General features: G+C 39.9%; 1 protein-coding gene across 2 annotated transcripts in view; it reads right to left on the reverse strand.

Annotated features, from left to right (window-relative positions):
- The window catches only part of PCCB (propionyl-CoA carboxylase subunit beta), a 93,486-nt gene that overhangs the window by 30,446 nt on the left and 37,946 nt on the right, over positions 1–25,094 (reverse strand). For both annotated transcript variants that reach the window (XM_043474337.1, XM_043474338.1), the window contains 3 exons: positions 24,800–24,920; positions 23,139–23,220; positions 7,480–7,603 (listed from right to left, as the gene is read on the reverse strand). In XM_043474337.1, coding sequence (XP_043330272.1) covers positions 7,480–7,603; positions 23,139–23,220; positions 24,800–24,920 — 327 coding nt within the window. The remainder of the gene's footprint in view (positions 1–7,479; positions 7,604–23,138; positions 23,221–24,799; positions 24,921–25,094) is intronic.

Consider the following 25,094-nt stretch of genomic DNA (forward strand, 5'->3'; position numbering starts at 1 on the left):
AGCAACATTCATATCAGATAAAATAGACTTTGAAATAAAGGCCATGGAATGAGACAAAGAAGGACACTACATAATGATCAATGCGTCAATCCAAGAAGAAAATATAACAATTATAAATATATATGCACCCAACATAGGAGCACCACAATATGTAAGGTAAATGCTGAGAAGTATGAAAGGGGAAATTAACAGTAACACAAGAATGGTGGGAGATAATACCCCACTCACACCCATTGATGGATCAACTAAACAGAAAATCAGCAAGGAAACACAAACTTTAAATGACAGAATGAACCAGTTAGACATAATTGATATCTATAGGCCACTTCACCCCAAAACAATGAATTTCCCCTTTTTCTCAAGTGTACACGGAACCTACTCCAGGATAGATCACATCCTGGGCCATAAATCTAGCCTAGGTAAATTCAAACAAATTGAAATCATTCCAAGCATCTTTTCTGATCACAATGTGGTAAGACTAGATGTCAACTACAGGAAAAAAACTATTAAAAATACTAACACATGAAGGCTAAACAACATGCTTCTGAATAACCAGCAAATCACAGAAGAAATCAAAAAAGAAATCAAAATATGCATAGAAACAAATGAAAATGAAAACACAACAACCCAAAACCTATGAGACTCAGTAAAAGCAGTGCTAAGGGGAAAGATCATAGCAATACAAGCTTACCTCAAGAAACAAGAGAAAAGTCAAATAAATACCCTAACTCTACCGGACACAACTGAGTGACTGAACTGAACTGAACTAATCACCTAAAGCAACTAGAAAAGGAAGAAATGAAGAAACCCAGTGTTAGTAGAAGGAAAAAAATCATAAAAATTAGGGAAGAATGAAAAAGAAACAAAGGAGATCATAGCAAAAATCAACAAAGCTAAAAGCTGATTCTTTGAGATGATAAATAAAATAGACAAACCATTAGCCAGACTCATCAAGAAAAAAAGGGAGAAGAATCAAATCAACAAAATTATAAATGAAAATGGAGAAATCACAACAGACAACACAGGAATACAAAGTCTCATAAGAGACTACTATCAGCAACTATATGCCAATAAAATGGACAACTTGGAAGAAATACACAAATGCTTAGAAAAGTATAACTTTCCAAAACTGAACCAGGAAGAAATAGAAAATCTTAACAGACCCATCACAAGCATGGAAATCAAAACTGTAATCAGAAATCTTCCAGCAAACAAAAGCCCAGGACCAGATGGCTTCACAGCTGAATTCTATCAAAAATTTAAAGAAGAGCTAAAACCTATCCTACTCAAACTCTTCCAGAAAATTGCAGAGGAAGGTAAACTTTCAAACTCGTCCTATGAGGCCACCATCAGTGCAACAGCAAAACCAGACAAAGATGTCATAAAAAAAGAAAACTACAGGCCAGTATCACTGATGAACATAGATGCAAAAATCCTTAACAAAACTCTAGCAAACAGAATCCAACAACATATTAAAAAGATCGTACATCATGACCAAGTGGGCTTTATCCCAGGGATGTAAGGATTCTTTAATATCTGCAAAACAATCAATGTGATACACCACATTAACAAACTAAAAGATAAAAACCATATGATTATCTCAACAGATGCAGAGAAAGCCTTTGACAAAATTCACCATCCATTTATGATAAAAACCCTCCAGAAAGCAGGAATAGAAGGAACATACCTCAGAATAATAAAAGCCATACATGATAAACCCACAGCAAACATTATCCTCAATGGTGAAAAACTGAAAGCATTTCCCCTGAAGTCAGCAACAAGACACTCTCACCACTACTATTCAACATAGTTTTGGAAGTTTTAATCACAGCAATCAGAGAAGAAAAAGAAACAAAAGGAATCCAGATTGGAAAAGAAGTAAAACTCTCACTGTTTGCAAATGACATGATCCTCTACATAGAACACCCTAAAGACTCCACCAGAAAATTACTAGAGCTAATCAATGAATATAGTAAAGTTGCAGGATATAAAATTAACACACAGAAACCCCTTGCATTCCTATACACTGAGAAAACAGAAAGAGAAATTAAGGAAACAATACCATTCACCATTGCAACAAAAAGAATAAAATACTTAGGAATATATCTACCTAAAGAAACAAAAGACCTATATATAGAAAACCATAAAACACTGATGAAAGAAATCAAAGAGGACACAAATGATGGAGAAATATACCATGTTCATGGATTGGAAGAATCAATATAGTGAAAATAAATATACTACCCAAAGCAATCTATAGATTCAATGCAACCCCTATCAAGCTACCAAGGGTATTTCTCAGAGAACTAGAACAAATAATTTCACAATTTGTATGGAAATATAAAATACCTGAAATAGCCAAAGCAATCCTGAGAAAGAAGAATGGAACTGGAGGAATCAACCTGCCTCACTTCAGGTTATACTATGAAGCTACAGTCATCAAACAGTATGGTGCTGGCACAAAGACAGAAATATAGATCAATGGAATAAAATAGAAAGCCAAGAGATAAATCCACGCACCTGTGGACACCTTATCTTTGATAAAGGAGGCAAGAATATACAATGGAGAAAAGACAAGTGGTGCTGGGAAAACTGGTCAACCACTTGTAAAGAATGAAACTAGAACACTTTCTAACACCATACACATAAATAAACTCAAAATGGATTAAAGATCTAAATGTAAGACCAGAAACCATGAAACTCCTAGAGGAAAACATAGGCAAAACACTCTGACACAAATCACAGCAGGATCCTCTATGACCCACCTCCCAGAACATTGGAAATAAAAGCAAAAATAAACAAATGGGATCTAATTAAACTTAAAAGCTTTTGCACAACAAAGGAAACTATAAGCAAGGTGAAAAGACAGCCTTCACAATGGGAGAAAATAATAGCAAATGAATCAGCTGACAAAGAATTAATCTCAAAAATATACAAGCAGCTCCTGCAGCTCAATTCCAGAAAAATAAACAACCCAATCAAAAAATGGGCCAAAGAACTAAACAGACATTTCTTCAAAGAAGACATACAGATGGCTAACAAACCCATGAAAAGATGCTCAACATCATTCATTATCAGAGAAATTCAAATCAAAACCACAATGAGGTACCATCTCACACTGGGCAGAATAGCTGCTGCCGTAAAGTCTACAAACAATAAATGCTGGAAAGGGTGTGGAGAAAAAGGAACCCTCTTACACTGTTCACGGGAATGCAAACTAGTACAGTCATTATGGAGAACAGTGTGGAGATTCCTTAAAAAACTGGAAATAGAACTCCCATACAACCCAGCAATCCCACTGCTGGGCATACACACTGAGGAAACCAGAATTGAAAGAGACACATGTACCCCAATGTTCATTGAAGCACTGTTTACAATATCCAGGACATGGAAGCAACCTAGATGTCCATCGGCAGACGAATGGATAAGAAAGCTGTGGTACATATACACAATGGAATATTACTCAGCCATTAAAAAGAATGCATTTGAATCAGTTCTAACGAGCTGGATGACACTGGAGCCTATTACTAACATATATATATGGAACTTAGAAAGATGGTAACAATGACCCTATATGCGAGACAGCAAAAGAGACACAGATGTAAAGAACAGTCTTTCGGACTCTGTGGGAGAAGGCAAGGGTGGGATGATTTGACAGGGTAGCGCTAAAACATGTATATTATCATATGTGAAACATATCGCCAGTTCAGGTTCAATGCATGATACAGGGTGCTCAGGGCTAGTGCACTGGGATGACTCTGGGGGATGGGATGGGGAGGGAGGTGGGAGGGGGGTTCTGGATGGGGAACACATGTGCACTCCTGGCTGATTGATATTGATGTTTGGCAAAAACCACTACAATATTGTAAAGTAATTAGCCTCCAATTAAAATCAATAAATTAATATAAAAAAAAGAATAAAGTGAACCCCTAACTCATAGTACATGGAAAAATATAGGTATATATGCAAAGAACTGAAAATGGAGTTTCAAATACTTAAACGCCAGGGCTCACTGTGACATTATTCACAATACTGAAAAGGTAAAAGCAACCCAAGTGTCCATCAACAGAAGAATGATTAAATAAAATGTAGTATGAAGCTTCCCTGGTGGCTCAGTGGTAAAGAAAGAATCTGCCTGCCAATGCATAAGATGCAGGTTCAGTCCCTGGGTTGGCAAGATCCCCTGGGAAAGGAATTGGAAACCCACTCCAGTATTCTTACCTGGGAAATCCCATGGACAGAGAAGGGCTACAGTCTATAGGGTCACAAAAGAGACAGACACAATTTAGTGACTAAAGAACAAGTATACACATGCACCATCATATATAAAATAGATAAACAACAAGGTTTTACTGTATAGCACAGAGAACTATATTGAGTATCTTATAATAACCTATAACCATCTGGACATCACTGGATGGTCAATACCGAAATCAGATTGATTATATTCTTTGCAGCCAAAGATGGAGAAGCTCTATACAGTCAGCAAAAACAAGACCGGGAGCTGACTGTGGCTCAGATCATGAACTCGTTATTGCCAAATTCAAACTTAAATTGAAGAAAGTAGGGAAAACCACTAGACCATTCAGGTATGACCTGAATAAAATCCTTTATGATTATACAGTGGAAGTGACAATAGATTCAAGGGATTAGATCTGATAGACAGACTGCCTGAAGAACTATGGACGGAGGTTCACGACATGGTACAAGAGGCAGTGATCAAGATCATCCCCAAGAAAAAGAAATGCAAAAAGGTAAAATGGTTGTCTGAGGAGGCCTTACAGATAGCTGAGAAAAGAAGAGAAATGAAAGGCAAAGGAGAAAAGGAAAGATATACCCACTTGAATCCAGAGTTTCAAAGAACAGCAAGGAGAGATAAGAAAGCCTTCCTCAGCGATCAATGCAAAGAAATAGAGAAAAACAATAGAATGGGAAAGACTAGAGATCTCTTCAAGAAAATTAGAGATAACAAGGGAACATTTCATGCAAAGATGGGCTCAATAAAGGACAGAAATGGTATGGACCTAAGAGAAGCAGAAGATATTAAGTAGAAGTGGCAAGAATACACAGAAGAACTATGCAAAAAAGATCTTCATGACCCAGATAAACATGATGGTGTGATCACTCACCTAGAGCCAGACATCCTGGAATGCGAAGTCAAAGAGGACCTTAGGAAGCATTACTATGAACAAAGCTAGTGGAGGTGATGGAATTCCAGTTGACCTATTTCAAATCCTAACAGATGATGCTGTGAAAGTGCTGCACTCAATATACCACCAAATTTGAAAAACTCAGCAGTGGCCACAGGACTGGAAAAGGTCAGTTTTCATTCCAATCCCAAAGAAAGGCAATGCCAAAGAATGTTCAAACTACCACACAATTGCACTCACCTCACACGCTAGCAAAGTAATGCTCAAAATTCTTCAACCCAGTCTTCAACAGTATGTGAACCGGGAACTTCCAAATGTTCAACTGGATTTAGAAAAGGCCGAGGAACCAGACATCAAATTGCCAACATCCGTTGCATCATGGAAAAAGCAAGAGAATTCCAGAAAAACATCTATTCTGCTTTACTGACTGCCCCAAAGCCTTAGACTGTGTAGATCACAACAAACTGTGGAAAATTCTTAAAGAGATGGGAATACCAGGCCACCTGACCTGCCTCTTGAGAAAACTATATGCAGGTCAAGAAGCTCCAGTGAGAACTGGACATGGAACAACAGACTGGTTCCAAACAGGGAAAGGAGTATGTCAAGGCTGTATGTTACCCTGCTTATTTAACTTATATGCAGAGGACATCATGCGAAATGCCAGGCTGGATGAGGCACAAGCTGGAATCAAGACTGCCAGAAGAAAAGTCAATAACCTCAGACATGCAGATGACACCACCCTGATGGTAGAAAGTGAAAAAGAACCAAAAAGCCTCTTGATAAAAGTGAAAGAGGAGAGTGAAAAAGTTAGCTTAAAGCTCAACACTCAGAAAACTAAGATCATGGCATCCAGTCCTATCACTTCATGGTAAATAGATGGGGAAACAATGGAAACAGTGACAGACTATTTTCTTTGGCTCCAAAATCATTGAAGATGGTGACTGCAGCCATGGAATTAAAAGATGCTTGCTCCTTGGGAAGAAAGCTATGACCAACCTAGACAGCATATTAAAAAGCAGAGACATTACTTTGCCAAAAAAGATCGGTCTAGTCAAAGCTATGATTTTTCCAGTAGTCATGTATGGATGTGAGAGTTGAACTAAAAAGAAAGCTGAGGGTCGAAGAATTGATGGTTTTGAACTGTGGTGTTGGAGAAGACTCTTGAGAGTCCCTTGGACTGCAAGGAGATTCAACCAGTCCATCCTAAAGGAAATCAGTCCTGAATATTCATTGGAAGGATTGATGTTGAAGCTGAAACTCCAATACTTTGGCCACCTGATGCAAAGAACTGACTCACTGGAAAAGACACTGATGCTGAGAAAGATTGAGAGTGGGAGGAGAAGGGGACAACAGAGTATGAGATGGCTGGATGGCATCACCGACTCGATGGACATGAGTTTGAGTAAGCTCCGGGAGTTGGTGATGGAAGGGAAGCTTGGCGTGCTGCAGTCCATGGGGTCACAAAGAGTCGGACATGACTGAACAACTGAACTGAACTGACATATATCACACACACACATATATACATGTATATAAAAACTGAATCACTTTGGTGTACACCTGAAACTAACACAATATTGTAAATCAACCTTAGTTCACTAACACAAAAAAGGGTTAAAATAGCAAATTTTATGTTAATCTATTTTACCACAATAAGAAGCATTTTTACAAACCCTTTTCTAAAGACAAGGAGAAATTGCCACAGCAGAAACAAAAGATGAGACTGGGTCAAAAAGGGAAGGTGTATGCATCCCACATAGGAATTCAAAGGAAACAAGAAGGAAGATAGTAAGGAGGGAAGTGGTAAGCAGAGTCCCCAGTCCCACCCTGAGCACGAGCATGGAATAGTCCTCATCACCCGGCTGGGATTCAAGTGTGGCCATCTCACCAGAAAACTGTGCAGAGCAGGATGCGTTAACTTGTCACATATAACTCTGTACCTAGCACCCCGAAGGCACTAGCAATAAAACTATGAATAAGACACCAACACCCCTGGCCTCATGGAGCTCACAGTTCAGGAGGTTAGTCAGAGAATAACCAGATGGACAGAAGGCAGACCTCTGAAAAAGCAAAGAGCTTAAAAGTTAAAAAGTAATCCATAAACATTTAAAAAACTAGAGAAGCATGAAAGAAGCATTTTCAGATGCGTATGTTAATTTTGAGAAATTAAGAGAGAAAGGAGCTTTTGCAACATCTATTTGAGTTTCTCTGGCCATAGAAGGCCTTGACTGAGGAAAAGGCAGAAGACAGGCACTGTGGGCTCAGGCAGCCCTCGCCCCCATCCAGTCTCCTACCCTGATTTAGGTCTGTAAAAGCATTTCCCTCCTACCTGAAGCCACCTTAGGTTGGTTGCCAACAATTCCAACAGTCCTCCCGTTCATTCTTGCAAAACCGACAATGATGTTCTTGGCATAATTGGGCATGATCTCAAAAAATTCTCGCTCATCAACAACCTGCAGGGATAAATTCACTCCTGAGCTCAAAATGATAAATAAGATAAAACCACATTATGGAATGACAGATATTTACAGATTTACAGGCAGGACAGCTGCTCCTCAGCACAGACTCTCCCTATGAACAGGACAATGGGCAGAGATGGTACCTCTTCCTTGTGCTTGCCTGGGGGAAAATAAATCAGTGTTCCCTTCTTTTTAAAGGTTCTATTTAACTTGGCATTATTTAATACATTTTTTAACCTTATTTTGAAATAATTTCAAACTTACATAAAAATTTCCAGAATAGTACAAAAAATTTAAATATTCTTCACCCAGATTCCCCTTTATTAACATTTTACCATATAAGTGATATCATTCCCTATCCCAATCTACCTTACTCCTCTCAGTCTCTCAAGTATGTAAGTGCGTATCTGTATTTACTATTATGTATGTATATACAAGCAATCTCTTTTTCTGAATTTTGAGAATTACAGACATGCTGCTTCTTTACCTCTAAGTACCTAAGTGTCCATCTCCTAAAAATAGGACAGTCTTCTATGTAATTTCAATGACATTGTCAAAATAAGGATGCCAATATTAATAGATTATCATCTATTATAAAATCTTATTCACATTTCTTCAATGACTCCAATAACACCTCTTACAGCAACAGAAGTCTGGTCCTAGAACCTAACCCAAGATCACCTGGTACTTTTAGTGGTAATGTCTCCTTAGCCTCCCTTAAATTTTTCCCCTCCATCTTTGTCTCTCATGTTCATAACATCTTTGAAGACTACAGGTAGGTTATTTGGTTATTTGGGTTTCGTGTTTGTTCATGTTTAATTTCAGCCTAAGCATTTTTGGCAGAATATAACAGAAGTGACCCTCTCAAGTGCATCACATCAAAAGGCACACAAAGTCAATTTGCCCATTAATAGTGGTGAGATATGCCAGGTTTCTCTCCTGTAAAGTCACTATTTTTCCACTTGTAATTAGTATTTTGTGGGGAAGTGTTTTGAACTTATGTAAAAATCCTATTCCTCATCAAGTTTTTACTCAGGAGGTTTACTTAGCATTCATGGATGAGAGCTCAGTCACTTCAGTTGTGTCCGACTCTATGCAACCCTATGGACTGTAGCCCGCCAGGCTCTTCTGCCCACGGGATTTCCCAGGCGAGACTGCTGGAGTGGGTTACCATTCCCTTCTCCAGGGGATCTTCCCAACTCAGGGATTAAACCCACATCTCCAGCACCAGCAAGCAGATTCTTTACCTCTGAGCCACCAGGGAACCCAAATTACTCCCACAGTAACTATCAAATGATTTCTCTAGCTCCATTTTCCTTCTCCACTTATTACTTGGCATTCTACTGTTAGAAATGTCTTTGCCTTTCCCATTTACTAATAGAAAATCCACAGTGTGAATGTACAGATTTATATTTTATCTGTGGATTACAATCTTTACCAAAATTACTTTATGTTCAAATTTTCCCATATTTGACAGTGAGAGTTCATTCAAGATAGATCCTATGCCCTTCCGATGTTTCTCCATCATTCTTTGAGCACTACCTTACATTCTGGAATTACCTTACTTTCAGGTTCATCTCATATTTTTTTCCTTCCCCAAATGTATAAACAGCCATTTTTCCAAGAAGCCCAGGTCCCTGGGGTGGAAAGGTGGGGTAAATAATTACTTCCAAGAGGCTATCCCAGAGCAAAGAGATAAGAAGTCCACAGACACACACATATACACATTTCTGTGAGTAATATGAAAATCAGGAGTTCACACTGATAACTTCATTCTAGTTCAGCTACAGGGTTCATTCTAGTACCTCCCTTTCCATAGCTCTTTCTCCTACAGTGGAATCTAACTCCATTAACCTCAAAACATTTATTCAATCTGCAAATGAAAATGAAATAGTTTCAGAATTCATATGACCGCCAAATATACACAAATTGAAGAAAATATAACTTCGATTCAGTATTTCCTTATTTCTGCCATTACACTAAAGGTATAGAGTCAAAATACGGTGTTTAAGTCATTCACTTGAAACACAGTCATGTTCTTTTGTTTTTATTTCAAAGGTTAACCACCCAGTATTGATTTTGTTTTTTAATATGTAAACATTAACATAGTTTAATAATGTCTTTCCCAATCTCTTCCACTCACCATGTTATGAATGACATCATTTTCTGATTTATGATTTGTGTGTGTATTGCAGAAATGAGTAGATACATTTATAACATTTTGATTCCCCTTCCACCTTAGAGAAATACTCTCTCTTGCACTCTGGGTTTCTTCAATTAACATATGCTGGGAATCACTGCATATGAGTTCAGAGGGCTCTAACTCACTCTTTTTCATTCCTGCATAGCACTGCATTGTGTGGATGTACCATAGTTCACTCAATCAATCTCCTGTGTGTTGTTTACATTGCTGTGAAACTGACATTCAAGTTGCTTATTTTGTAATCATAAATAATGACGTAACAGTAGTAACCTTGCTCATCTATAATTTTGTATGGCGGGAAGTGTATCTTCAAGGTAAATCCCTAGAGGTGGGACTGCTAGGGCAAAATCTCAGATATTACCATAACCCTTACCAGCAATATATCAGAGTGTCTACTCCCCACACACTTACCACAGAAAGTATTTCCAAGTTTTTAGTTTTGGCCAATCTGACAGAGGAGAAACAACTCAGTGTAATTTTAAGTTGCATTTCTAGCATTATGAGTAAACTTGAACATCTTTCTAAGATGTTTAAGGTCCATTTCATATCTTTTGTGTGTGTGTGTCAGCTATCTATTCATGATTTTCTCCTGCTTTTTATCAATTTTAGTCTTTGTCCTCTTAATTTTTTAAAAAGTTCTTTACATGTTCGAGTTATTGGTCCTTTATTTGTGACATATGTCAGAAATATTTTCTCCCAGGCTGTTGGTTGTCTTTTTCCTTCTCTTATGCCACACCTCGGGGCGTGTGAGATCTCAGTTCCCTGACCAGGGATTGAACTCCAGCCCTCTGCGGTGGAAGCCGAGTTCTAATCAATGTACTGCTAAGGGATTCCTGGTTGTCTTTTTTAATATTCATGTTTTTATTTGGCTGCACTGGCTCTTAGCTGTAGCACGTAGGATCTCTGATCTTTGCTGTGGCATGCAGGATCTTTCAGTTGTAGCATGCAAACTCTTCACTTCCTGCATGTGGGATCTAGTTTGCTGACCAGGGATTGAACTCTGGTCCCCTGCATTGGGAGTGTGGAGTCTTGGCCACTGGACCACCAGGGAAGTTCCATTCCTGGCTGTCTTTTAACTGTATGTACTTTTTGTTATGCGGAGTGGAATTTTTAAATGTTTACACAGTCAAATTTATCAATTTTTTAACTGAAACTGCATTTTAAATCAGTTCAAAATCCTTTATCCTCTCCTAGAGAAATTGGTCCATGATTTCTTTTAGTACTAATTCACTTATTATGTTTAGTTCTCTGATCTATTTGTAGTTTATTTTTGTATATGGTATGAACTAAAAGTATAACTTTATATTTTCCTAACCAGCTATCTGGGCTTGCCTGTGGTTCAGTGGTAAAGATTCTGCCTGCCAACGCAGAGACGCAAGTTTGATCCCTGGGTCAGGAAGATCACCTGGAGAAGGAAATGGCTACACACTCCAGTATTCTTGCCTGGGAAATCCTATGAACAGAGGAGCTTGGTGGGCTACAGTACACGGGGTTGCAAAGAATCAAATACACCTTAGGGACTGAGCACGCAACCAGCTATCCAGTCACCTAGCACCATTATTTTTGGGGGGAGGGCCATTTTCTTTTTTTGAATGCAGACCCTCAGCAGTGAGAGAGTGGACTCCTAACCACTGAACTGCCAGCAAATTCTTTAGCACCATTAAAAAGCTCATCTTGCCCCGATAATTTGACATAATACCTTTATCATATGTGCCTGAACTCTATATGTACTTAAATCAACTTCTAGCTTTTCTCTCCTATTCCACTATTTATGTGTCAAGACTAGACTGTTTTAATTATAGGATGCTTTAATAAAGGATATGGCCAGAGTTTTTCTTTTGACATTTTTATATTAAATCAATATCCAGGAACAAGGGATGTCTGCATTTGTTCGAGCCTATATTCATGTTTTTCAGAAGTTTTAAAATTTGCCCTATAAGTTTATTACTAAATATTTTATCTTTGTTGTTATTCAGTTGCTAAGTCGTGTCTGACTCTTTGTGACCCCATGAACTGCAGCCTCCAGGCTCCCCTGTCCTTCACCATCTCCCGGAGCTTGCTCAAACTCATGCTCACTGAGTCAGTGACGCCATCCAACCGTCTCATCCTCTGTGGCCCCCATTCTCCTCCTGCCCTCAATATTTCCCACCATCAGGATCTTTTCCAATGAGTCTGCTCTTTGCATCATGTAGCCAAAGAACTAGAGCTTCAGCTTTACTATCAGTCCTTCCAATGAATATTCAGGGTTGATTTCCCTTAGGATTGACTGGCTTGATCTCCCTGCTGTCTAAGGGACTCTCAAGAGTCTTCTCCAACACCACAGTCTGAAAGCATTGATTCTTCCATGCTCAGCTTTCTTTGGGTCCAACTCTCACATCCGTATATGACTACTGGAAAGACCACAGCTTTGACTAGATGGACCTTTGTTGGCAAAGTGATATCTCTGCTTTTTTTAATACACTGTCTAGGTTTGTCATTGCTTTTCTTCCAAGAAGCAAGTGTCTTTTAATTTCATAGCTGCAGTCACTGTCCACATTGATTCTGGAGCCCAAGAAAATAAAGTCTGCAACTGTTTCCACTTTTTCACCATCTATTTTGCCAATGAAGTGATGGGACCAGATGCCATGATCTTAGTTTTTAAAATGTTGAGTTTTAAGCCAGTTTTTTCACTCTCCTCTTCACCTTCATCAAGAGGCTCTTTAGTTCTTCTTCTCTTTCTGCCATTAAAGTGGTATCACTACATATCTAGATTGTTGATATTTCTCTCAGCAATCTTGATTCCAGCTTGTGATTCATGCAGCCCAGCATTTCGCATGATGTACTCTGCATAAAAGTTAAATATTCAGGGTCACAATATATAGCCTTGACCTACACCTTTTTCAGTTTTGAAAATGAGTCCATTGTTCCATGTCCAGTTCTATCTTTATTGCTATGTAAAAGGAGTTTTTACACTATCATATACAATTGGTTATTGTTTGTGTATATGAACACTATTCCTAGGTTAATTTTATATCCTGTTCCCTATTTATTCTATTTATCACACATTCTCTAGCATCTTTAGCATATTATGTCCTCTACAAGCATAGGTTAAACTTTCCAAAGCTTTTTGCCTCTAGTTTATTTTCTTGCCCAATTGCATTGGTTGATACCTCCAGTACAATGTTAAATAAGAATGAAGATGGACAGCATCTCAGATCTTAGTGTAAGTATTTCTATATCAAGTAAGATGCTTTGTTTTGAAGAAGTGTGTATTAAAGTCTATCATGTTAAATATTCATCAATTACTAGTCTCTTGAGTGTGTGTATTAGAAATCGGTGTTGAACTTTCTTAAAAACTTTTCTCAGCATCTGTGAAAACAACTACATGATCTTTCTTCCATCTTTTAACAGAGTACATTATAGATTTTCTATATAACCAAGCTTGCATTCCAATAAATCCTTCTTCCTTATGGTATATATTAACACAGTGTTGAAATCGTTAGTTAACATTTATTTGGTATTCTTGCCAAGTGAATGGTAAGTGATGCCAATCTGAAATATTTTTCTACTCTACATCAGGTTCAAGTATCAATGCCATACTTGCTTCATGAAAAGAATTTGTAAAGGGTGTGTGTATGTGTGTGTTTAATGTCTAGTCTCTGAAACAATTTATGTGGCATTATCACACTTTGGTCTTTGAAAGTTTCATAGAATTCCCACAAGAAACCATCTAGGACTGCTGCTATTTTTGTGAAACAACTACTATGTAATTGGGTCTACTTAGGCTTTCTACCTCTAAGAGGGTCAGTTTTTGGTAAAACGTATTTTCCAAATAAAATGTCCAGTTCATCTAACCTCTTGTGATTTTGAAATTTCTTATATCTCCTTTCTTTTCCTTTTTCTTTTTTTTTAAATTAACTTATTTATTTTAATGGGAGGCTAATTACTTTACAATATTGTAGTGGTTTCTGCCATACATTGACATGTATCAGCCATGGGTATCCATGTGTCCCCCATCCTGAACCCGCCTCTCACCTCCCTCCCTATCCCATCCCCCACGGTCATCCCAGTGCACTAGCCCTCTGGCCCTGAGCATCCTGTCTCATGCATTGAACCTGGACCGGTGATCTATTTCACATATGGTAATAAACATGTGTCAATGCTATTCTCTCAAACCATCCCACCCTCGCCTTCTCCCACAGAGTCCAACAGTCTGTTCTTTACATCTGTGTCTCTTTTGCTGTCTCGCATATAGGGTCATCATTACCATCTTTCTAAATTCTATATATATGCGTTAATATACTGTATTGGTGTTTTTCTTTCTGACTTACTTCACTCTGTATAATAGGCTCCAGTTTCATCCACCTCATTAGAACTGATTCAAATGCATTATTTTTAATAATATCCCATTGTGTATATGTAATGCAGCTTTCTTATCCATTCATCTGCCAGTGAACATTTAAGTTGCTTCCATGTCCTGGATATCGTAAATAGTGCTGCAATGAACATTGGGGTGCACGTGTCTCTTTCAATTCTGGTTGCCTCAGTGTGTATTCCCAGCAGTGGGATTGCTGGGTCGTATGGGAGTTCTAGTTCCAGTTATTTAAGGAATCTCCACACTCTTCTCCATAATGACTGTACTAGTTTGCATTCCCATGAACAGTGTAAGAGAGTTCCCTTTTCTCTGCACTCTCTCCAGCATTTATTGTTTGTAGACTTTACGGCAGCAGCTATTCTGCCCGGCGTGAGATGGTACCTCATTGTGATTTTAATTTGCATTTCTCTGATAATGAGTGATGTTGAGCATCTTTTCGTGTGTTTGTTAGCCATCTGTATGTCTTCTTTGAAGAAATGTCTGTTTAGTTCTTTGGCCCATTTTTTGATTGGGTTGCTTATTTTTCTGGAATTGAGCTGCAGGAGCTGCTTGTATATTTTTGAGGCTAATTCTTTGTCAGTTGTTTCATTTGCTATTATTTTCTCCCATTGTGAAGGCTGTCTTTTCACCTTGCTTATAGTTTCCTTTGTTGTGCAGAAGTTTTAATTTTAATTAGGTCCCACTTGTTTATTTTTGCTTTTATTTCCAATATTCTGGGAGGTGGGTCATAGAGGATCCTGCTGTGATTTATGTCAGAGAGTGTTTTGCCTATGTTTTCCTCTAGGAGTTTCATGGTTTCTGGTCTTACATTTAGATCTTTAATCCATTTTGAGTTTATTTTTGTGTATGGTGTTAGAAAGTGTTCTAGTTTCATTCTATTACAAGAGGTTGACCAGTTTTCCCAGAACGACTTGTTAAAGGATTGTCTTTTTTCCATTGTATATCCTTGCCTCCTTTGTCAAAGACAAAGTGTCCATAGGTGCGTGGATCTATCTCTGGGCTTTCTATTTTGTTCCATTGATCAATATTTCTACCTTTGCACTTTTTGCTTGTCTTTTTAACTTGCCTCGTAGTTATTCTACTCCATTAGCTACAGTTGTTTTTCTATATCCTAAATCATAAAATTTCTGCTTTATTATTAAATTCCTTTAGAATATTTTATTTTTCCCCAGCTTTTTGAGTACAAAATTTAGTTTCTTTTCTTTCTTTCATTTTTTACTAAGCATTGAAGCTATAAATTTTCCTCCTCTCACAGAGAGCACTCTGTAGATATTGATAAGAAGTGTTTTTATTATCTAATTCTCTTATAATTCTGTCATGTGTGCAAGTTAAGTCACTTCAGTCATGTCCAACTCTTTGAGACCATGTGGACTACAGCCCACCAGGCTCCTCTGTCCATGGGGTTCTCCAGGCAAGAACACTGGAGTGGGTTGCCATGCCCTCCTCCAGGGGATCTTCCTGACCCAGGGCTCAAACCCACATCTTTTACATCTACCTGCACTTGCAGGAGGGTTCTTTATCACTAGCACCACCTTATAATTCTGTCATTTTGGCTTATATTTTCTCCTTTCATCCAAGAATTGTTTAACAGAAAATTTATTTCCAAATGAGTATATTTATTGTTGTAGCTATAAATTTCTAGTTTTGATCAGTGTTTTTATAATATTTTTGCTTTATGGGCTGCAAGGATGCTTTCTTTCTGACCAAATATGTGATCAACTTTTGTAAATATTCCATGTGCACTTGAGAATAAGATTCATTGCCTTTTGCTGCTGCTGCTGCTAAGTCGCTTCAGTCGTGTCCGACTCTGTGCGACCCCAAAGACTGCAGCTCACCAGGCTCCCCGGTCCCTGGGATTCTCCAGGCAAGAACACTGGAGTGGGTTGCCATTTCCTTCTCCAATGGATGAAAGTGAAAAGTGAAAGTGAAGTCGCTCAGTCATGTCCGACTCTTAGTGACCCCATGGACTGCAGCCTACCAGGCTCCTCCGTCCATGGGATTTTCCAGGCAAGAGTAATGGACTGGGTTACCACTGGGTTACCTTCTCCTCATTGCCTTTTACCAGGCTGCAAAGTCTGAAATACATTCATAATATCTATCTATGATGTTACTGAGGTCTTCCATATATTATGTTTTTTGTCCATTTCATGTACATTGTACTAATTATGGTGTGTTGTTTCTACCTATGTCTACTTGAATATCCTATAGCTTTTCTTTTTCAAAGATGGTAGTTGTATCATTTAGGGCAAAGCTCTTTTTATCATTATTGTAGATTATGGCTTTTAACATTTGAAAATGTCTTTCCTTGTCACAGTAAATATTTGAATTTTACATCATCCAATATCAGACTCACACATACTTGCTATTTCTGTTCTCCTGACATACCTTTGCCCATCCCTTATGTTTAACTTTTCAGAATCACTTTTGGCTCCTGTATATTGCATATAGCTGGCTTTGCTTTATGAGGTATATTGAACATCTTTTTCTTTTAATAAATGAGATGAATTTAATAAGTTAAGCCATTCATATTTATTGGTATTTTAGATTTTTATTCTTATAATTATTCTGTGTATCATGTTGTATTTGCTGTTCTAAATTATATGTTTTATGTTGTTATTTAAAAAGGTGTATATTTTTGATCTAGTAGTTGCCACTGTAATTATACCTTTTTAGAGCCCTTAGTCTGTTTCCCCACTTAATGTCTTTATTAACTGAGTTGTCTACTTTTAAAATCTGTTGAACCACAACTATCAGTGAACTTATTGTTATACTCTTTCCCTCATCCTTCTCTTTCATCTTTCCGTGGCATTTTTTTCTCCAATTGAAACACTCATTCCCAACCCAGTTTTAGTCTTCTAATTAAATAAGTACCATCAATCCCCTTGCTAAAATTTCTCCAGTCATCTCTTGGTTGGATGAAACTCATCCTCTGGTAGCTTCAAGAAACACCTGGGAACACAGGATTCCCTCAGTTTTATTTATTTAAAACTAGTTTTCTTTAGTCTTCATACATGAACATCAGCTTGGCCAGACATAAAATCCTCAGTCCCATACTCTTTCCTGGAGTCTCCAGGAGTGTTTTGCTATTGTTGCCTTGCTCTGTTGTTGCTTTTGAGAAATCTGCTGCTACTCTAGTCCTCCTAACCTTGTAAGTTTTCATCTTTTTGCCTCAAAATCCTATTTGTATGTGCACTATGTGCGCAGTCATGACCGATCTGAGGGTTTTTTTTAATCTAATGGTTATATGTGGATATTAACTAGAGTTTCATCATTCTTGGTTAATTTTCCCATATACTCAGTGGCAGTGTAGCTCTGGGTCTTATTTCTGGAATGCTTTCTTAGATTACAGTTTTACACATCAATTCTATACCTGTTTGTCCTTCATCAGACACTCCAGTTATATGCATGTTCAGTCTTCTTTGCCACTTTAATCACCTGCACCTTTTTCTTTATATTCTTGGTTGTCTTCCCCCTTTTTACAACATTCCTTATTAAATTTCATTCAAACTTTCTCCCTAGAGTACTCTATAATTGTCTTCATTTCTGATATGTGATTTTGTTCCCCACATTTTAATTCAGTTACCACTAACTTTTACTTCTCCCTATTTTATGTCTATTCTGTTATTTGTTTCTGAATTTTTCACAGTTCAAGTGATTTGAGGCTGCTGAACACAACTGCAGGGTGATCATCTGCTGAATGAACTCTTACTCTGAAAGGAGTTTTGTCAAGTGAAGTTTTTCATTCTCATTTTTGGTTTTCTAATTTTAGTAGCTTTATATAGATAAACTACTTGTATCTGAATGAACAAGGTTGGCAGTTTGGGTGGTGAACAAGATTCCCAGTTCAAGAGCACCCTCTTCTGTCAGTATAACAAAGTGCCATTTAGTTAATGGATGTCTTGATATTAGAGTGGTAGGGAAAGGGGTATTATGACCTTCAAATTTTTGTTTTTATCTTACAAACACATACATTTATCTCTTTCTTCATTCTTCCCTCATTTCATAATTTCCAAAGGTGCCTCAATAACCTCATATATGCAGATAACACCACCCTTATGGCAGAAAGTGAAGAAGAACCAAAGAGCCTCTTGATGAAAGGGAAAGAAGAGAGTGAAAAAGTTGGCTTTAAAGCTCAACATTCAGAAAACTGAGATCATGGCATCCAGTCCCATTACTTCATGGCAAATAAATGGAGAAACAGTGGAAACAGTGGCTGATTTTATTTTTCAGGGCTCCAAAATCACTGTAGATGGTGATTGCAGCCATGAAATTAAAAGACACTTACTCCTTGGAAGGAAAGTTATGACCAACCTAGACAGCATATTAAAAAGCAGAGATATTACTTTGTCAACAAAGGTCCATCTAGTCAAGGCTATGATTTTTCCAGTAGTCATGTATGGATGTGAGAGTTGGACTATAAAGAAAGCTGAGTGCCAAAGAACTGATGCTTTTGAACTGTGGTGTTGGAGGAGACTCTTGAGAGTCCCTTGGACTGCAAGATCCAACAAGTCCATCCTAAAGGAGATCAGTCCTGGGTGTTCACTGGAAGGACTGATGTTGAAGCTGAAACTCCAATACTTTGGCCACCTGATGCAAAGAGCTGACTCATTTGAAAAGATCCTTAAAAAAAAAAAAAAAAGACAAGACCCTGATGCTGGGAGGGATTGGGGGCAGGAGGAGAAGGGGACGACAGAGGATGAGATGGCTGGATGGCATCACCGACTCAACGGACATGAGTTTGGGTGAACTCCGGGAGTTAGTGATGGACAGGGAGGCCTGGCGTGCTGCGGTTCATGGGGTCGCAAAGAGTCGGACACGACTGAGCGACTGAACTGAACTGAAAGATGCCTCTCTCTTCCTTTAAATCTTTTCTTCCCAAGAAGGAATACCCTTCCATGACTGCTTTCCTAATTCCTGTGCATGTTTAAATCTCCCCTCTGAAGTAACTCTTCTGAACTAACAGGACTCTTTTCCAATATTTTCACTCTTACAGTGAACTTTCTCTCTGAGTGGTTTCTTCTAAATTCCCTTCTCTTTCTTCTGAGCAACATCTCAACACTTCTTCTAGCTCTCCACAGAGACTTATAGCCAAAACTCAAGAAACAGTCCAACTATTTATTGTTCCACTCATTTTTATATTAAGTTTATGGTTTCCTATCTTCTGGTTACAATAAAGGCATGGAATTGGTAGTTGTTTCTTTTTTCTTCTTATTGACCTACATACAGTTTTTCAAGGATGTGTAGAGTTTTAGATTTAGAAGACCATGACTACCCAGAAATACCACCTTCCCTACTGCCTTTAAAAAAAAAAAAAAACAATTTTAAGACTTTTGCTCTCTGGCCAAATTCCATTACTGGCCAAATATCCATTCTGATCCAATGGATATAGTCACAAAAACATACTGATACACAGAGATGTTTTCTGCATCACTACTGTAAAAGCAAAAACTATAAAAGACTGAACTGTCCATCAGTACAGTGATGCTTAAATAGTGTTCCACCCATACAATGGAATAACATACAGCCATCATAACAAATAAGGTAAATTTGTATGTCACGATTGGGAAAGAAAGTGAAAAAAAGCAAGGTGTGCAAGTGTCTATAATAATTATTTTTCAGTTAAAAGTAAATATATTTGACACATATTTGACATATAATTTGTTTTCTGGAAAGATACACAAGAAACTTAATAGTAGTTACCTCTGAGAAATACTGATGAGGAGAGAGAAAAGATTTGCATTTCACCTTACATGTTTCCATACTATGTTTTCTCCTTTGTAAATATTATTTACTTTTATTTTAAAAGAATTACGAAAGTGTAGCAGAGACTTCTAAGTATCCACCAAAAATCCAGCTTCCATTTCTACCACTGTAACAGAAACGATGGCCAAATGGCCCTCATATTTCCTAACCTCCCCTGCAGTTAGATGTGACTATATCAAAATTAAAGAAAATATATTAAACTTCTGGTTCAAAAATCTGAGACGGGGGAAAAAATGATTAAATGAAAGGAGAAAAGGAGTTAATACAAAAGCAAAAAACACAGAGCCTTAAAAAAGAAAAAGCTCTGAAAGTTGACTCTTCAAATTACCTCAATAAAATATTTCAACTACTAGGTAACTATCAAGAAAATACAGAATACAAAATGTGAGAGGAGAAAACCACTGACACAGATTTTGCTGGTCTGAGACTATATAACCCTACATAAGCCTATGCAGGTAAAATTAAAAATCTGGATGAAATAGGTGAGTCACAGAGAAAAATTTATATACTTTGCCAAAACTGACCCCAGCAACAGTTTAGATAGTTTAGAGACATTAGCATTAAAGAGCAGAGGAAGTTATCAAAAAGGCACTCCTCCATCAAAAAAAATAACAATAAAGCACTAGGCACTGACAATTTTACGTGAGAATTTCTCCAAGATTTTTAAAGAGGAGAAAATCCCAATGCTATTTCAGTTGTTCAGTCCATAGAAAAAGAAAGAAAACTTGCACATTCTTATTATGGCACTTTATGAACTGAATTGTGTACCCCTCCTCCAAATTCATATGTTGAAACCTAACACCCAGTGTGATTATACTTGGAGACGGGACCTTTAAGGAGATAAACAAGGTCATAAAGATTCAGGCCCTAGTCTGAAAGGACTGGTGTCCTTTTAAGAGGAATAACACTTGGGCAGTGTCCACTCAAGCCCCGTGTGTGCACGACTGTGACGTGGTGCTTCCACTCTCAGTATGGACTCAGAGACGCGAAAGTTTTCTTTACTTTTTGGCCAAAATCACATAACAGAATGATCATATCAGAACTATTTGTAATAGCCTCAAACCAGAAATATCCAAATGCCCATCAACAGTAGATAAACTGTGGTCTGTTCATATAAAAGATGAAGAACCATGGGAACAATACACAATGCAGACAAATTTCAATTGTCATGTTGAATCAAAGTAACCAGACAGGCCAGACCACACACTATATGACTCCATTCCTATAATATACAAAACCAAGAAAAACTAAACTATGCTGTTAAAAGTCAGTATGGTGGTTTCCCTTAAATGTTTAGGGGGAAACAGTGCCTGGAAGAGAACAGCAGGGAGGCTTCTCTGTTTCTCTATGTGATGCATTTGAGCTACTCTACATAATTTTGCTTTGTTTTAGGAAGACTTGTAATTGTTAAAAATAATAATAATGGTTACCTCTGTAACTACACCTATTTAATGCTCTTGGCCCCTGGAGTTAGCAATTGGAGAAGTCATCAGGAGGGCTGTCATTCAACAGAGGGACAAAACCAGAAGCCAGGTTCCAGAGAGGAATAAAGGAAGAAGAGACATGAGGAGATGAAGGAAAAAGGGAGAAAAGACTGTGGACAGCAGTTAAGCAGAAATACAGGTAAAGAGGGGCATGTTTTAGCCAACAAGAAGTCCATACATGTTCAAACACATTGATTGCCCAAAGGAAGGAGTTACGAGAGGGAGAAGTTAAACCAGGTAAGAAAGCAAGAGGCCAGATAGACAGGGATGGAGCAAGGAGCCCCGGTGAAGGCACCTCATTCCTTGTGCCTGGGGAGATATGATGTGGGGAGTTGGGAGGGTGATGGGGGGCGGGGGTAGAAATGGGCAACAATGGGCTTGAGGAACCTGATGCTCTTAATTTTCTCCATAAAGGAAATGCCAGTGTCATGTGATCCGAGTGCGCAGTAGACAAGGAAGTTAGGGTTTGGATCAGGAAGAGTGAAGAAGATAAGACCAGGGGCTGAGCGGAGGTTCACAACACATATTCAAGCCAGGGGCCAGAGAGGCACACCGAGGACCCAGCTCAGGCTTCGCCCCAGCAGGCTAGCAACACGGGTGGATGGGCAGATGACTGCAGCCTTGAACCAGGGATGGCGCTCCATAGGATCAAAGGAGAATCGGGGCACTGATGACAAAAGACACCATTTTACCTTATTCACTGTAATTCTGGACCTAAAATTACCCATGCTGGGTATGCTTTCACTCTCTGAATCTCTTGCCCAGAGGTGAGGTCGCCAAGGTAGGGTTTTGTCCATCACAGTGTCACTAAGAACAGGGCCTGGCTACTAACATCTGGCACAACGGCAGAGGTGTCAGTGAGAACAGTGCCTGGCTACCAAAATCTAGCACAATGGCAGAGTCCAAGCTGGGTCAGGAAGGAAGTGTCCAGAAGGTGCGGAGGGCTCCAGAAGAAAGGGAAGGACAGAGACAGTGAGAGATGGACAGGACAACTGCGAGGTGCAGAGTAGGGAAGGCCAAGGTCAGAGGAGGGCATGCTGGAGGAAGGGGGCTCGCATGGTGCTCAGCCGGCAATGATCCCGGCAACCAGGATCAGCTGCTGACTCACGCTGCCTTCCCACAGCACAGGGGAGAAGGAACAGGTCCCTGGGGGAGCCAGGCCTTGGGAGAGGCTGTCCCCACAGAGCTGCCTGGGCTGAATTAAGCGAGAAGAGCTGAGAGCTCAGAACACATGGGGAAGCAGGAGGGAGACAAGGGCCATGGACAGGCGCCTCCAGTTCACTCCAACACTGTCCTCTTCACTTAATGAGCCGGGAACCCCCTACACCAAGAAAGAGGTACAAAGGACTCCTGTGCTCCTCAGACCTACACACATACCCCTCAACTGTCACAGGGTGCCTCGTGAACTCTCCTTTCTCTAGAGAAACAAAACGCCCTCTGAGCATGAGACCCCAGGCAGAAGTGTGTGAAGAGTCAACCCACCTCAACTCCAGGCTCTGGACACACGGCCCCTTCTCCATGGCCAGGGCCAGCAGGGTGGCCAGAGCCACTGTCTTCCCTCAACACGTTCCTCGGTGCCCTGGTTCCGTGCCACCCCACGCCCTGTCTGTGGTGCCTGCCGTGAGGGCGTGTGGGTCCCGCACTTCCTCACTGAGCCAAAGCACAAGGACATGCACACTGCCAAGCCAGCAGACAGACAGACAGACAGACAGATGTGGCACTCACAGCGTGGATGATGTCCACCATGTTGTAGGCTTTGGTAGATTCCAAAGGGACAATTGTGTCAAGCTCAGGAACCAGACGGTCACTTTGGGTAGAAAAAGAAGTAGATGTAATCAACATGGAAGAGTCGGTTGCCTTCTGTGGGTGGTGGGGGATATAGGAGAGGGAAATGGGGGAGACAAGAGTGTAGGGGCTGGACTGATTCTGTCCCTGCTGGGCTTGCAAAGCAGTCCCCAAAGATACATTCCTATGCTACCACCACATTAAAATGAACCTGAGCTTGATATTGACCTAGAAGATCTTCCCATTTTCATTTAGAGGAAAAAAATGAGCTTATTCTCCTGAATGTGGTGATGTCTTCATTTATCCTCTGAACACTTCCCACACTCCGGGGACTGTACAGGGTACTAAAAGACATGTAGTAAACAAGACAATGTCCATCCAAGTCTGTCTTGTGGGAACAAGACAATTCCCACACTGGGATTTTGGGCATCACCCCACCCAGTAACAAAGGCCTCCCTTACTGTTCATTCGCTGTTTACTCAGACACATACAGCTTCCCTGGGACTGAATAGACAGCAGCTATGGCTGGGCCAAAGCAGGCTATTCAGACATGTGTAGGCCCTTGGTCCATAACACCTTCAAAGATGTCCTAAACTTTTCAAGAACCCCCACACAGTGCAGAGGCTTAGAAAAGGAGGCTGTGCCCATTGCTCTGGGCCTGGTGACCACCCTCCTTTTCATGACCACACACAGTGGGTCACTGGTTGGGTCCCCTGAGGAGTAATGAAGGCAGACAGGAAGGGGTCCTGGGGACATGATTCTTCAGAGCAACCCTGGCCCAGACACAGCCCAGAAGGTGGGAGCCCAGGTCCACCCACAGGGGAGGGTCTGAAAACGGCTTCTTCTCGAGGGACACAATTTCAAATCCTTCTGCAGAAGTCGTGTAGGCCAAGTGAGTGCTCCAAAATCAGAGAGGAAACAAAGTGGAGGAGAAAGCCACCAGACGTCTGGAGCAGTGGTTCCCCAGCTGGGCTTCTGGTTTAGTCTGTGGAGTGCCCCCACATCAGACAGTGGCCCACATAAGCAAGAAGGAAAGTGAAGAAGGTCTACGCAGGGTGGCCAGCAACACGGCCTTCCCCAGGGCTGCCCTAGCGTCTGGCCACAAGCAAGTATGCATAAGCAGATTTCCTAAAGGGCACACTGTCTGTATCAGTTCACACTGATTTACTTCAAGTTAATACAAACAAACACAATCTATCTCATTTCTGAACAAATTAAGACTTCCAAAAATAATATTTTGGGGCCCCATTTTTTTAATTCCCAAGCTACTTGTCAGGTATTACAGAGAGGAAAAAAAAAATAAAAACAAGATCTTTTGGGTCTTCCCTGGCAGTCCAGTGGTTAAGACGCCACACTTCCACTGGAGGGAGCACGGGTTCGATCCCTGGTTGGGGAACTAACATCTTGCATGCCACACAGCATGGCCAAAAATAAATATTAAAATTAAAAAAATTTTAATAAACAAATGACATCTTCTTGGCTTCCGTACCCAGACAAGCCACCTCCCACTCCACAATCTACTCCCAGCTGCCCACCAGGGCAGACCCTGGAGGTCCAGCCAGGGCAGGGGGACCAGAGAAGGACTCCAACCTGCAACTCACCTGGGGTCATGGCACTCAAGGACAGGAGCTGGGTCCTGATTGCTGAGAGGTAGGTAGTTGAAGAACTCCCGGAGATTACACAAGGCATCAACGTCATTCTCAAAAGCCCGGTGGGCCACGCCTGAGAAGACAGGGAGGACGTGATGAGCCAGGGCGCATGTTAGCCCAGAGACACAGCTTCATGTCCACCTGCCTCTTCTAGGGCAGGCCGGCTGATAGCCCTGTTGCTGCCCCCCTCCACTGAGAATGGCACCCCACCACACACCTTCAAGCTGATCCTCTGTCTCTGCAGCCT

This window comes from Cervus canadensis, chromosome 7, assembly GCF_019320065.1.
Source record: "Cervus canadensis isolate Bull #8, Minnesota chromosome 7, ASM1932006v1, whole genome shotgun sequence".
Classification (NCBI taxonomy): Eukaryota; Metazoa; Chordata; class Mammalia; order Artiodactyla; family Cervidae; genus Cervus; species Cervus canadensis.